Source organism: Lutjanus erythropterus, chromosome 14 (genome assembly GCF_056507025.1).
Source record: "Lutjanus erythropterus isolate fLutEry1 chromosome 14, fLutEry1.hap2, whole genome shotgun sequence".
In the NCBI taxonomy this organism is placed as follows: domain Eukaryota; kingdom Metazoa; phylum Chordata; class Actinopteri; order Lutjaniformes; family Lutjanidae; genus Lutjanus; species Lutjanus erythropterus.
In genome coordinates this window covers 33744420-33759029 of record NC_139330.1, presented here as the reverse complement: position 1 = coordinate 33759029, position 14610 = coordinate 33744420, and the positions used below count along the sequence as shown (strand labels likewise).

Here is a 14610-nt window from a genome sequence, read left to right as displayed (position 1 = left end):
TTATGTTACCACATTGACTAACACTCGATTAAAGTAATCTCACTTTTTAAAAGTAACCAAAGTTTCTTTCTTCTCTAAATGAGTGTTCAGCTTACAGCTCCTCAGCAGATTTCACTGGCAGATAACAGATAAGAGTAAACACGAACAGTAACGGGCCTCTTGTTTCCTGGAGTTCAGTTTCACTTTCGCTGAAGGCTCTAGCGCAGTTTGTTTTCTCCATCTCAACCTCCAGCTGAAGGTAATATGACAAGCTTGAAGTGTTTCACTCGATGACACCAGCTGTTGGTAGTTTAGTCACACTTGAAACAGTGAAAACCTGCTGCTCTGTAGTTCATGTCTCTAGTCACAACTTAAAGTTTATCTCAGGAAAAAGGAGGTCAAACATCCACCACTAGAAAAACATCCGCCATGTTTTGGGCGTGTAAATGGTGGAATAAAAGAAGAAGTAGAGCAAGTTGTTCCTCAATAGTTGTACAGAATCGTTATTATTGTGCACTTAACTGATGACTGAAAGCAGTTTTTACTGCCTGAATCAGTCTGTGGAGGAGGCGGAGACGAGCCGCTGCTCTGCCGCTGTCTGAGCCACTTCACTCGGCCGAACAGCTGTTGGAGAACAGCTGTTCGTGTTGGTGCATGATCAGCTGTTATAATTACACAGGACTGATGTAGAGACAGTATGTAAGACAGAAGGGGGTCTCACAGGTTTTTGAGGGCTCAATAAGCTCTTCACAAAGTCGATAAATGACATGAAATGAGCTGGAGCTCTTCACATTCCTCAAACAGGAAATATGTCGGTTCTTTCAGTCGGTTTCTGTTGTGATCAATAAGCAAATTAAAGAGATTACCTTTAAACGAATCATTTCTTAATCTAATATTTTCTAGAAGACTGTTAGTGTTTAAATTTGAAAGGATCTATCTGCTTGTGTAATTTCCACAAGTGGAGAGTAGCCTAGGTAAGTAGGGGAGACTGGGGACGGTTGTAACCTTTTTGCATTTCTCTGAGTTTTTCATTTCTGTTGACTAGACCAACGATATCTTTATATATTAAACTTACATCTGTCTGCTAATTACCTAAACCATTAAAATATGATTTATGACATATAATTTACCATTTTTGTTTGAATGGAAGTCATTAGTTACAACTGACCCACACCCTGGAGACAGCTGCATTATGGATTGAGGGACAGTTGCACTGTGTTAAGAATACATTAAATTTTCTGAGTTTACTTCTGCTTTTTGCCTAAATAAGCATAATATTGTGAAAATATGTATTATGTCACAATAATATTATAGTATCATTTATTTATTTAGTAATTTTTAGTACATAATAGTTATTGAGTTTTGTTTGTTTATACATAGAACTGGAACTGCAATGACTAATCAATTATTAATTGATTATTAAATTAGTCGGCAACTATTTTGATAATAGATTAATTGTTTTGAGTCATTTTTAATAAAAATGTCCAAATTCTCAAATTTCAGCTTCACAACGTGAATAGTTTCTGGTTTCTTTACTCCTCCTCTGACAGTAAATGGAAAATGTTTATAGATTTCAGCAGGTAACTTCCATCCAAAATGTCAAACCATATGCACTGGTTAGTTCTTGACTTGTAACTTGCAGGCCTGCCCTACTTGTGAGTAGCAGAACAAATGATCTCCTGTCAGTTGGTTTCAGGTTTTGGCCAAACAGCTATATTTAGAGGAGAAATAATAGGATGATTTCAGTTGATGTGCAGATGAATGACTTGTATTTCCTCTCCAGATGAAAGGGCTTGTGAGCTGATGTGGATGTGAGTTCAGCAGCATGAATCAGTGTGAGGAGGAGGGAGTGCCTCCCTCTCAAACCACTCTGTGTGGGAAACATGACAGTCAGTCCAAAGCTCAGAGGTGAGATGAGGATCTCTGTAAGGTGACATTCACACTGCAAGCCTTTGTGCTCAAGTCTGATTTGTTGGTCAGATGAGATGTTTTCGTTTGGCTGCTCAAATTATTTTCAAAATGTGGCCCATATTAGACTCCAGTGTGAACACAGTGTGTCACAGCACTCTGTCGTATGAAAGTAGACATCAAGGACACAGAAGTCAGCATTTCATCACACTTAAGTAGCATTGCAAAAAATTACAAATATCCTGAGAACACTCAGAGAGCTCCTAACTTAGCCTAAAAGAATTATCAAAAGGATAGTTCATTTGTCCACAAATTACTGATGGAGTTTTACAGGAAAACAGTGTTGCAGAGTCTCCCAAACAACAGAAGTGTATGGTGACCAGTTTTCAAATGTAAAAAAACAACAGAATAGAAACATAAAATGCCTCCATACTGCTCGTCTGATGTAATCCAAGTCTCCTAAAGTCCCAACATGCCAAGTTGACTAAAAAATGTTATTTACACCATGTTTTTAGCCTGAATCTTCTCTGTAGATCCTTAGCTTGGAGCCACATCCATGTGCACATACACACTGTCTGAACTGTGTGTGTGTGGTGTGTCGGTGTGCAAACAGCATGTCAGGCGTTAGGAGACTTGGATTATGCCAGATGAGCAGTATGGAGGCATTTTATGTTTTTCTTTCCAGCTGGTTTTACATTTGAAAACTGCTCACCATTCACGTCCATTGTCTGTGAGATTCTGCAACACTGTTTTCCTGTGAAACTCCAGTTGTGTTTTGCAGACAAACAAAATAAACCCAACCCTCAATCAACAGCAACTCCAAGCTAGGAATGGACACAAACTTTTATCTTAGTGAGGAGGTGTTGCTGACCCTGTTATGAGGTGTAACTCATTCTTTTAAAGAATGTGATGGGTTTATCCCAAAAAAAGAAAAAAATCGTAAAACATGTACTCTTGTTACAATGGGCATAGAGTGGACAGTAAAATAGATAGAATTTAGTCTCTATTAAGACATACTTGTACTATAATAATTGCCATACCTTGAATGTAGATTACAAAATGTTTGAAAACACAGGCCTAATTTGGCAGCAGCCTTTTCACATGCTGATCATTGTTATATTTATTTGCATATCTTTATTTACCATGCTTGTAAGAACCTGCAGTGGGTGGCTGTCCAGCGGAAATTAAATGAACTGCATCACAATGTGAGACTATGAAAGTGCTGTAATTTTTTATGTGATCACTGCTAATGAAGGTTGTGACAGACCCAAGTCATCACTGTTGCATTTTTCCAGATTTGATCTCTTAATTTCTGGGGTTATAGTGCAGTTGTGTTACATTTGAGATTTTTCAGCCTTGCCTGGTTTTGCTTTTTTTTTTGCAAAGCACTTTGTAACATTGTTAAGAAAACTCGTGTATTAAAAAACTTTACTACTGTTATGTGAGCGCATCTCTAATGAGATCAACCACAAACATTATCCTTGTATAATCTAATTTACATAGTTTAAACATTTTTCAGTGTTTGAAGAATATTTTTCCATCTCTTTGTCTTTCAGCTATTTTCTCCCCTGCTTAATAAAGTCAAAAGCATCTTAAAAGTCCTCCTATCTACTCTTAACACTTTTTCACTGAAGGAGCTCTTTTCAGGATGCTTTGTGAATAACTTTTATCTTTACCAGGATCTAGTCTTAGCTTCAAGGGGAAATTCTCAGAGAAACTCTTTGCACTAGGGCCCCAGGAAGTTTTCTGTGGTTTATCATGAACACAATAATCATTTTATCCCTACTCAAAACTCTGTGTGTGTTGCGTTGAAGCCCAGAGCAGCAGCACATGCCAAACTCACCTGAACCTGAACCTGAGCCTGAACCTGAACCTGAACCTGAAGCTGGATCTGGACCTGAGCCCAGCTGTATGTCCACAAGGAGCAACATGTCCAAAGATGCTGTCATTTTTTTTGAACAAGGACATTTATGTGACAGAAAGTAAGTTGTTTTCTGTATCAAAATAGTATTGGACAGTATGACCTAAAATGTTATTTTTAGCTCACTGCTGAGTTTGTCCTCATTAAATCCAGTCTGACCAGTTGTCCTCATGACGTTCATGTTCTCCTAGAATGACAATGATGAAGGTTAGAACAAGAGTAGTATTAAAGGACAGTTAACATTTTTATGCCTCTGTGCTGACAACAGCCGTGGCGGGAGGCATTTGTCCCATTCTTGTGAGTGCGCCTTGAGGAAATTTGTTCAAACCTGGCACAAATGTCCACTTGGACTTGATGATGAATTAGATTTTGGAGGTCAAAAGTCAAGGTTCCATTCAAAACTCTGTGTGTGTTGTGTTGAAGCCCAGATCAGCACCACATGCCAGACTCATCTGAACCTTCACCTGAACCTGGACTTCAACTTGAACCCAGCAATGTGTCCTGCAGGAGCGACGCATCAAAAGAGGCTGTCATTTTTTTTAAAGGACATTCACCTGCCAGAAAGTAAGTTGTTCTCTGTGTCAAAATAGTATTGAACAGAAAAGGATGTAAACTGTAACCTGACTGTTTGACGGAGGCGTGCAGCCGTAAGGTGCAGTTTGAAGTCCTGTGCACACTGGCCCTGAAGAGATCTTTTCCAATCCATGTGATTTTAATGGAATTGACGGAGGAGAAAATTCCCTCTGTGCAAAAATACATAGTAAAGTTCATCTGAGGATTATATAAGGCTTCAGCAGTCTGAGTCAAGCAGAGTAATGAATCAAAGCAGTGAATTACAGTGAAACGCTATAAACATAAATGTTTTAGTAACATGTTTTCACTCAAATAATATAGCTTAACTACAATGATATATACGTGTGCATTAAAATAAGAGAATTAACACAAGAAGTTACTTTCTCTAGTAATTAAATACTTTTATAATGTGGTAATTGGTTAAGTAATTCAAGTACTTTTTGAGAGGTAATTAGAAACTGCAACTAATTATTTAATTTCAGCAAGTTGCTGACCCTGGTGATCAAAGTTCAGCTTACATTAATTATAAAGAAGTAGTTCATGTTCATAGTTAACATTTTTAATTTTTAACTAAGTTCACAGTCCCAAAAATGAACTTGAACATTTTATCTGTTTATCTGTATTTCTATCATTTTATCTATTTATCTGTATTTAATATTAAAAAGAATTAATTTCATTCAAAATAGAACTTCCTCTACCAGGGACGCTGGAGTCTACAAGATGATTCTGTACTAAATGTCGTGCAATATATCTATTTTTTCATGCATTTATTTTATTTGTAAATCTAAATACTTTTAACTCAATTAAAACAATTAAAATCTTGGAATAGAAGTCTAGTATTTTGCAAAAATATTGATAGACTTTTGCTTTGATTGCAGGCCATACCTGTTATCTAAAAGAAAACCTTAACATTATTAGATATTACATCATTAAGGTGTGCGTTGACTTTGAGTTGTGCTTTTATTTGAGATACAGTGAGTTAATTATTTTTCAGCACCTCAACTGTGCCTGTCAAGGGGTCAACTGTAACTCTGACTTCTTGCAAGAAATCAAATATTACAGTCCTGTCCTTATTGGACAATATGTCAATTGTATTATTACTTCGTGCACATTTCCAGTAGTCTGTGAGTTATGATGAAAAAAAATGTTACAACTGTCCCTGGTCTCCCCTGTCTAAAAAAATATTAAATTAATATCTCAGTGAGAAACTTTCTGAAAATAATGACTTAGTATGCCATTATGAGAAAATTTCTCATTATTTTGAGATATAATCAATAGATAGAGATATAATCAATATATAATCAAGATTTTCAAATACTAAATCAGTATTTTGAGATTCCAAGATTCTCATTTTAATGACTTACACAATCTTTTTTTCCCTTTATCTTGGTGGAAATGGGCTTCCAGATGTTTGGCGATGAGTGTATAACAGCGCTCATGTTCACAGTTCAATTCACATCATCACATCAATTATATGTATTTAGTATACTATAATACATATAATTATACAGTATAATACAGTTACAATTATTATCCATTATAATACAGTCTAATCAATCAGTTAATCAAAGAGGGAACTACACAAAATCTTGCTATACATCCATATTGTTGGCGCTCAGATGTACGTCTTTTGAATAAAAGTGTCTGCTAAATTAAATTGTAAATTTGCACTCTGTAGTCTCACTCAGTGTCCCGGCCAGAGCACTTTCTGATTGGTGAACCGCCACGAGTAACAGCCAATCAACACTGAAGGCTGTGTCACAGACACACAGTCTATTTGCATGATGGCAAGCATGCTCTGTTCCTGAGTCATGGTTTGAATTTCAATCAAGGGAGGTGAAAGCAACGGGTATAAAATCAGTCACTCTTCTTTTTTTTTTTACAAGACTCCGCACAGAGCATTTCAGAGTATGTTGTAGCTTTCATTTGAAACATGGGTTGGTGTGAACCATCTTCACTATCCTCTCAAGGCACTTCATAGGTACAGAGTTTAAAGAAACTGTCCGCAGATCATTCATGTCTTTGGGCCTATGCTTCTGGTTACTGGTACAAACAAAGACTGCATCCACTAGTCTGGGATTAGAGCAAGAAAAGGAGATGCAATTAACTTTAATCAGCACATTACTGCAGGACCTGTGATTTACCAATGTTAATATGTAAAAAACGTTTCTTCACTTCATCCAGAGTAATCCTCATTTCACCAACTGTGTAATTTGCAACTTAATAAACTGCCTCAGCCTGCTGTGACATACTATCAACAACGTCAAATCTATGATAAAAACCAGTTCAACTCATCAGCAAAAACAGAGTTGTTAGCAGTGTTCATGGTGTGTGTTTTAGGTTTGTAACCTGTAATAACTTGTTGTCCTTGCCAAGTTTTTTTTAGTGTCATGATTAAAAAATGACTGCATTTTATCTTTATAGGCATATTTGCATTCTGGTATTTTCACTGGTGTTTTCCAAAGTAGTGTGTCTGGGATGTCCTCTGTCTCTGCAACCAATGCAATTCTTAAAGGGATAGTTCACCCCTCAATTGGCATGAGAGTGAGTAGATAATGACCAAATGTTCATTTTTTCTAATATGAAATCTGCACAGAAATGCAGATCAGCAGTATAAACAACTCTTAAATCTCAGGGGACACCCATCTGCTTCTATGTAATCAACTCTTTAATTCAAAGGACATTTACCTAATGTTTGTCTTTGCGTGTGGACCGTATAATATGAGCTAATTCTTGATTCCTCTACAGAGCCGAGCAGGAAAACTCAGAGGTTCACAGTGGTCAGTCTGCCCAGCATGATCAAACACACTCCATATTTATGGTCTGTATATGTACAGCAACTACTTTTACATCTAGCACTTTTTAAACCAATGGATTGTTAGTCGGTACAACATCTTGCATTTTTTCCATGATTTTATGAGTTTTGATTGTTGTTGACAGGTCCTTGAGGAAAATATTGTCATGTTTGTGAAGAGTGAGCTGAAGAAGTTTGAGAGGGTCCTGAGTTCAGATTACCCAGAATGTTTGGAGAGTCAGAGGGAGGATGAGGAGGTGTTGGATGGTGAGGAGGAAGAGCTAAGAAGCAGCAAAGAGGCATTTCTGAGCATTATCCTGCACTTCCTGAGGAGAATGAAGCAGGAGGAGCTGGCTAACCGTCTTCAGAGCAGTAAGATGATTCCTCTAAGCATTTAATGTATTGGATGAATGAGACATGTCTCAAGACATGAGGAAAATTTGTAAGGGAAATGAAATTGTTGTTTTTTTTTGCTGGAAAATACTTACTGATATTATTTGTTGTATATTCATTCAGGACCCCCTGTGGCAGTTTGTCAGCAGAAACTTAAATCTAACCTGAAGAAGAAGTTCCAGTGTGTGTTTGAGGGGATTGTTAAAGCAGGAAACCCAACTTTTCTGAATCAGGTCTTCACAGAACTCTACATCACAGAGGGAGGGACTGGAGAGATCAATGATGAACATGAGTTCAGACAGATTGAAACAGCATCTAGGAAATTAGACAGACTAGAAACAACAATCAGACATGAAGATATCTTCAAACCCTTGCCTGGAAGAGATGAACCAATCAGAACAGTGATGACAAAGGGAGTGGCTGGCATTGGGAAAACAGTCTTAACACAGAAGTTCACTCTGGACTGGGCTGAAGACAAAGTCAACCAGGACATACATTTCACATTTCCATTCACCTTCAGAGAGCTGAATGTGCTGAAAGAGAAACAATACAGCTTGGTGGAACTTATCCATCACTTCTTTACTGAAACCAAACAAGCAGGAATCTGCGGGTTTGAAGAGTTCCAGGTTGTGTTCATCTTTGATGGTCTGGATGAGTGTCGACTTCCTCTGGACTTCCACAACAATGAGATCCTGACAGATGTTACAGAGGCCACTTCAGTGGATGTGCTGCTCACTAATCTAATCAGGGGAAACCTGCTTCCCTCTGCTCGCCTCTGGATAACCACACGACCTGCAGCAGCCACTCAGATCCCTCCTGACTGTGTTGGCATGGTGACAGAGGTCAGAGGGTTCACTGACCCACAGAAGGAAGAGTATTTCAAGAAGAGGTTCAGAGATAAGGAGCAGGCCAGCAGAGTGATCTCCCACATCAAGAAATCACGAACCCTCCACATCATGTGCCACATCCCAGTCTTCTGCTGGATCACTGCTACAGTCCTGGAGGATGTGATAAAAACCAGAAAGAGGGGAGTGCTGCCCAAGACCTTGACTGAGATGTACATCCACTTCTTGGTGGTTCAGTCCAAACTGAAGAATGTCAAGTATGATGGAGGAACTGAGACCGACCAGCACTGGAATCCACAGAGCAGAGAAATGATTGGATCTCTAGGGAAACTGGCTTTTGAGCAGCTGCAGAAAGGCAACCTTGTCTTCTATGAATCTGACCTGACAAAGTGTGATATTGCAGCCTCAGTGTACTCAGGAGTGTTCACACAGATCTTTAAAGAAGAGAGAGGGCTGTACCAGGACAGGGTGTTCTGCTTCGTCCATCTGAGCGTTCAGGAGTTTCTGGCAGCTCTTCATGTCCATCTGACATTCATCAACACAGGTGTCAATCTGCTGTCAGAAGAAAAAACACCCCTCCAGAAGTCCGAAACAAGAATTGATGAATCTGCAGAGACACAGTTCTACCAGTGTGCTGTGGACAAGGCATTACAGAGTCCAAATGGGCACTTGGATTTGTTCCTTCGCTTCCTCCTGGGTGTTTCACTGCAAACTAATCAGGTTCTTCTAGAAGGCCTGTTGACACAGATAGAAAGAAGCTCACAGACCAATCGGGATACAGTTCAGTATGTTAAGGCGAAAATAGAGGAGAACCCCTGTCCAGAAAGAAGCATCAATCTGTTCCACTGTCTGAATGAGTTGAATGATCATTCATTAGTGGAGGAGATCCAACAGTACCTGAGCTCAGGAAGACTGTCCAGAGAGAAACTCTCTCCTGCTCAGTGGTCAGCACTGGTATTCATCCTGCTGTCATCAGAAAATGATCCAGACACGTTTGATCTCAAGAAGTTCTCTGCTTCAGAGGAGGCTCTTTTGTTTCTCATGCCAGTGGTCAAAGCCTCCAGACAATCTCTGTAAGCACATGGATATTTGTATATAAAAGATTTTAAATACTTGACTATCTTTTCAGCACCTTTGTGTTAACTTTACATTGTCTCTCCAGACTTATTGGCTGTAACCTCTCAGAGAAAAGCTGTGAAGCTCTGGTCACAGTTCTCAGCTCCCAGTCATCTAGTCTAAGAGAGCTGGACCTGAGTAATAATGACCTACAGGATTCAGGAGTGAATCTATTGTTTGCTGGACTGGAGAGTCCAAACTGTACACTGCGAACTCTCAGGTAAGATCAAGTTATTGTTTTTTTAATCTGATTTGTGACATGTCATATTTAGATCTATGCAATTTCAAAAACTAAGGTCAGGATTTACATCCTTCTATCTATTTTCTATCACTTATCCAGGTCTTGGTCACAAAGGCAGCAGGTTCAGTAAAGTATAAGTATCCCATGCCTCCTAATGTCTAGTCATGCCCTCCAGTCCTTTCAGAGACATTCTGAGGCATGTTATTCCTCCAGGGAGTTCAGTGTCTTTCTGATGGTCTCCTGTAAGTTGAACATGCCAGTAACCTCATTAGGGAGTGTCAAGAGGCATCTGAATCAGATGCCCCAAATTATTTAACCATTTGCTGACTTTAAAACACCACTTACACTTAGAATTTCTTCAGTATGTCTAAGACCCTCAAAAAATCTAGAAGTTGTTGCCCAGACATCTTGAAAGAAATTGTATTTTGCTGGTTGTACAGCATTTTTATTGTTCGAGATATTACCTTAGGCACATGACTAAATGTGGATGGTTGGAACATGGATCACCCCAACAGTCACAGCAGTTAAAGTTCCACCAATTACCAATCTACCTGCTCATGTTCCATCTTAACCTTGCTGGTGAACATGATTTATGAAGATACTTTAGCTTCTTTATATGGTACAGTGACTAACTCCCAATCTAAAGGGAGCAATTCACTATTTTCCAGTCATGTACCATGGCTTCAGATTATGAGATGCTATTTATACCATGGTTTTTGAGATCACTTCATTTGTTTCCTGTTTTATTTTGGTATGAGTCTTCACTCTTGTGTCTTTGTTTACTTCCTGTTTTAATCTTTTTTTTTCATCTGAGCACAGTTAGCCTCTTTGTGTATTTATACCCTCCTTTTGTTGCCAGTTTGTCTAAGTCATTCATGCCAAGTGTCTTAGCCTCATCTCAAGTGTTTTCCCTGTTTGGACTTATGCTTTGTTAGATTCTGCCTGTTTTAGCCGGATGTTTGAGTTTTGCCCATTCCTTTAGATTTGTGTGCCTTTGGACATTTTGACCTAGTGCCTACCTACTTTCTGTAGGCCTTTGAGTAGCTTTCTTTGGGCAATTATTATTTTTTAACACTGTGGCCTTACAGTATCTGTACAGTAGGTTTGTGTGCAGCCTACTGAAAAAGCTCACATGCCAATATACTGTTTATCACCATTTAGTCATATACATCAGGATTGCAAATTTCACTCTACAGAGAATATTCCATGTTGCATTTTGCTCTGAATTGTCTTATACAGAAAACAAATAGGATCCATAGCTGATTTGAAAAGGCCTATTGAAGTATTGATATCATGTAATTTAAGTTAAATAATGCCTGTATAATCCAAGTTAAATAATAATGACCTGTTTGTCTTGCTTTTTATTGTCTCTCCAGACTGAGTGGCTGTAACCTCTCAGAGAGAAGCTGTGAAGCTCTGTCCGCAATTCTCAGGTCCCAGTCCTCTACTCTGAGAGAGCTGGACCTGAGTAACAACATCCTGCAGGATTCAGGAGTGAAGCTGCTGTCTGCTGGAATGGAGATTACACATTGTGAACTGGAGACTCTCAGGTTTGATTGAATTAGTTTGTAATGATAGATTTGTGCTTTTTCCACTGTTATCTCCATGCAGTTTCAACAGCCTCTGTCTTCGTCAGTTCTTCTTTTTGGAGTTTATGTGTTTAAATTCTTAAACAAAGTGTGTTGTCACTAAATGTTGCTCTTCAGTCGTTAATATCACTACCTCAATCCTCACAGTACTCTCAAATGACCTGCCACATGTCCTGTTTTGTGTATTTGCAGGTTGTCAGGCTGTCTGATTACAGAGAAAGGCTGTGAGTCTTTAGCCTCAGCTCTGAGCTCCAATCCCTCCCATCTGATTGAGCTGGACCTGAGCTACAATAATCCAGGAGACAGAGGAGTGAAGCTGCTAACTGCTGGACAAAAGAACCCACTCTGGAGGCTGGACATTCTCAGGTACAAAGAGGCCTGCTGTAGCCACAGACAGTCTGTCTGATAGAAGAGGAAGTGTTGGAAACATTTTTTTCTGTCACATTGTTGGCCTGGGTCATATGACCCTGACACAACAAGCTAACAAAGGCAGACTGTCTGGTCCAACTGATTGTGTTTCCTCAAGTGATGCCGAGTTTTTAAAAATTAATATGCAAAGACAAATAAAAATCCAATCTTGTCAAACAGTGTTTTTATATGTACAGAACATGAATAAAGAATAGGTCAAGAACAGATCTTATAAAAAGCTGTTGAGCTAACAACATCAGGCTGTTTCCTTCATACAGGAAGAGTGTATGATTTTAGTACCTATAGTCTCTTCTTGTTAGCTCAAAAGTTCAGTGGCAGAGAGCTCCTGTTCATTCAAACAATTTATTCAAATGAACTGCAGTTGCAGCTCATTTACATTATTTGTGCAGAGGGACTCCACTGAGTATGCTGTATGAGCCCAACAACCCAGAAGCATGAGGAAGTCCTGCGAGGCTTTTTCTGCTTGTGCTATCAGTGAGCAGCTTTTATAAATGAATGGTGTGGCAACATTGACTGCAGTATTCAGTTCTCCCCAATACATTCACAATTGAGAAAATGCTAAACCTAAAACACGATTTACTGATGATCCAAGGAAATTTCAAGTACATTTAAATTTAAATTTGATAATAAATGGTTTGGAAAGACCTCTTCAGATTCAATCAGTTGTCAATATGGTAAGAGGTTCATATGAAAATGTTTTCTTATGTGACAAATTCATCAGTAAATGAAATGTTTTTCATTAATTCCTTAAAAAAATCTGATATATAATCAGTATTGCACGTTTATTATATTCCTTAGGTTTATTATGTTTATAATGTTTTTTACCTGGTGGCACTTCAAAATATTGATAATTTGTCTTTCTTGAATGTTATTTTTTCTTTATAATCAAAAAACACCATAAATACCCAGATCCTTTTAAAATAACTATGCTATCCTGTCACACCTTAGACAGGTGGTATGAAAATCAAATAAGAATTAATGAGAACAGATGATAATGAGCCTTAAACACACATATACCTGTGATCATGTGGAAATGCAATCAAACAGAAAAACAAAACTATATATGAGAGTGATGTAATGTTCATGTTTACATGCTGATCTGATATCTCTCTTACTTTGCAGGCTGGAGCCTGCTGGAGTCCAATGGTTGAAACCAGGTCTGAGGAAGTGTAAGTGTGTTGTAAACTTGATTGATGAAAACTTAGCAGCATAAATTCAACCATCTTCAAGCTGAGACATCACTCATTCAGATCTCTGATGTCACCATCAAACTGTCAGTAAACGAACAGATGATAGATTAATAACTGCAGCTGTGTTGTGTTCTCTCTATCAGATTCTTGTGAACTCACAATCGACGCAAACACAGTAAACAGAAAGATCAAACTGTCTGACGACAACAGGAAGGCAACAAACATGGAGGAGGATCAGCTCTATCCTGATCACCCAGACAGATTTGACTGGTGCTGTCCTCAGCTGCTGTGTACAAATGCTCTGACTGGTCGCTGTTACTGGGAGGTTGAGTGGAGAGGAAGTGTTTCTATAGCGGTGGCTTACAGAGGGATCAAAAGGAGAGGAGACAGGTCGGACTGCAGGTTTGGGGAGAACCACCAGTCCTGGAGAATGAGCTGCTCTGATGATGGTTACACCGTCTTTCACAATGTCATAGGAACACCCATCTCCTCCTCATACTCTGTCTCTAACAGAGTAGCAGTGTACGTGGACTATCCTGCTGGAACTCTGTCCTTCTACACAGTGTCCTCTGACACGCTGATCCACCTCCACACCTTCTATAACACATTCACTGAACCTCTCTATCCCGGGTTTGGCGTATGGTGGCCTGATTCCTCAATGTCTCTATGTTCTCTGTAGGAGAGAGAGAGCGTCTCCTACTGTGAGAGACACTTTGTCACCATAGAGCAGATCAGTTGAGTCTGCACAGGATCACAGTTAACATGAATCTTTCAGGTTATTGGAATAAATGAATCACATAACTTGATTAATTCAAAAACTTCCTCATTTTCATTAAGTGCATTTTCATCCACTTATTTTTATTTGCATTTTGCACTTAAAACAACCTGAGTGGACACAACATTTTTTTTCTTGAAAGTCTAAGTATTACACTCAGACGAAAGAGCTGTCAAAGGCTACGTTCACTCAAGGTCAAGGGACTACTTTTAACCTCACCTGTCAGTCATTCTCCACAAGAGTCTCTCAAGAAACTTCAGACAATAGTAACATAAAAGTTGCATGGATTCTATGACTCTTCACATTCCAAAAAAATCAGACCTATCTGATTAAGGACCACATAAGGAAGTGGTCCAAATCTGATTTGAAAAGATCAGATTCCATGTGACTTTTGCTGTTCACATGGTCATGAAAAATGTGATTTGAGCCACTTTTGCCTGCAATGTGAATGTACCCGAAGGGAAACTGTCAGAAATGAGAGAGATCCTGTGGCCCAAATGTTTTAGTAGCTTGTCAGAAGCTTTTGAGGTTGTGGAGTCGAATTTTTGGGAAACACAGTAACTTGACAGTAAGTGTTGAAGCCCAACACCTAGTAGACAGAGTAAAAGCATTTCAGACATTATGATTTCAGTATTTCTTCTGCCAGAGGCTCAAGGTGCTTGCTCTTTTAGGTCATGGATTCAATCCTCAGCTGACTCCATGAATTTTGAAGGCCAACGCCAAAACTGAAGACTCTCAAAAGTGTTAGAGGACTTACAGAACAGGTTGGAGGAAAAGTCCTCTTACTGGTGCACCACCTCATGTTTTTAGAAGACTCTTCAGGTGTATTTGAAGCCCAGCATTCAAAGTGGGGACTC

General features: G+C 38.9%; 1 protein-coding gene across 1 annotated transcript; it reads left to right on the top strand.

Annotated features, from left to right (window-relative positions):
* Nucleotides 1-117: 117 nt before the first annotated feature.
* LOC146315850 (NACHT, LRR and PYD domains-containing protein 3-like) lies at nucleotides 118-13938 on the top strand. Its single transcript, XM_084735609.1, has 12 exons — nucleotides 118-238; nucleotides 1763-1887; nucleotides 3702-3869; nucleotides 4232-4372; nucleotides 7130-7202; nucleotides 7322-7547; nucleotides 7692-9486; nucleotides 9576-9749; nucleotides 11147-11320; nucleotides 11552-11725; nucleotides 12911-12957; nucleotides 13122-13938. Exons 2-12 carry the CDS (start codon nucleotides 1805-1807, stop codon nucleotides 13655-13657), a joined length of 3591 nt encoding a protein of 1196 aa, XP_084591735.1. The 5' UTR covers nucleotides 118-238; nucleotides 1763-1804; the 3' UTR covers nucleotides 13658-13938.
* The last annotated feature ends 672 nt before the right edge of the window (nucleotides 13939-14610 follow it).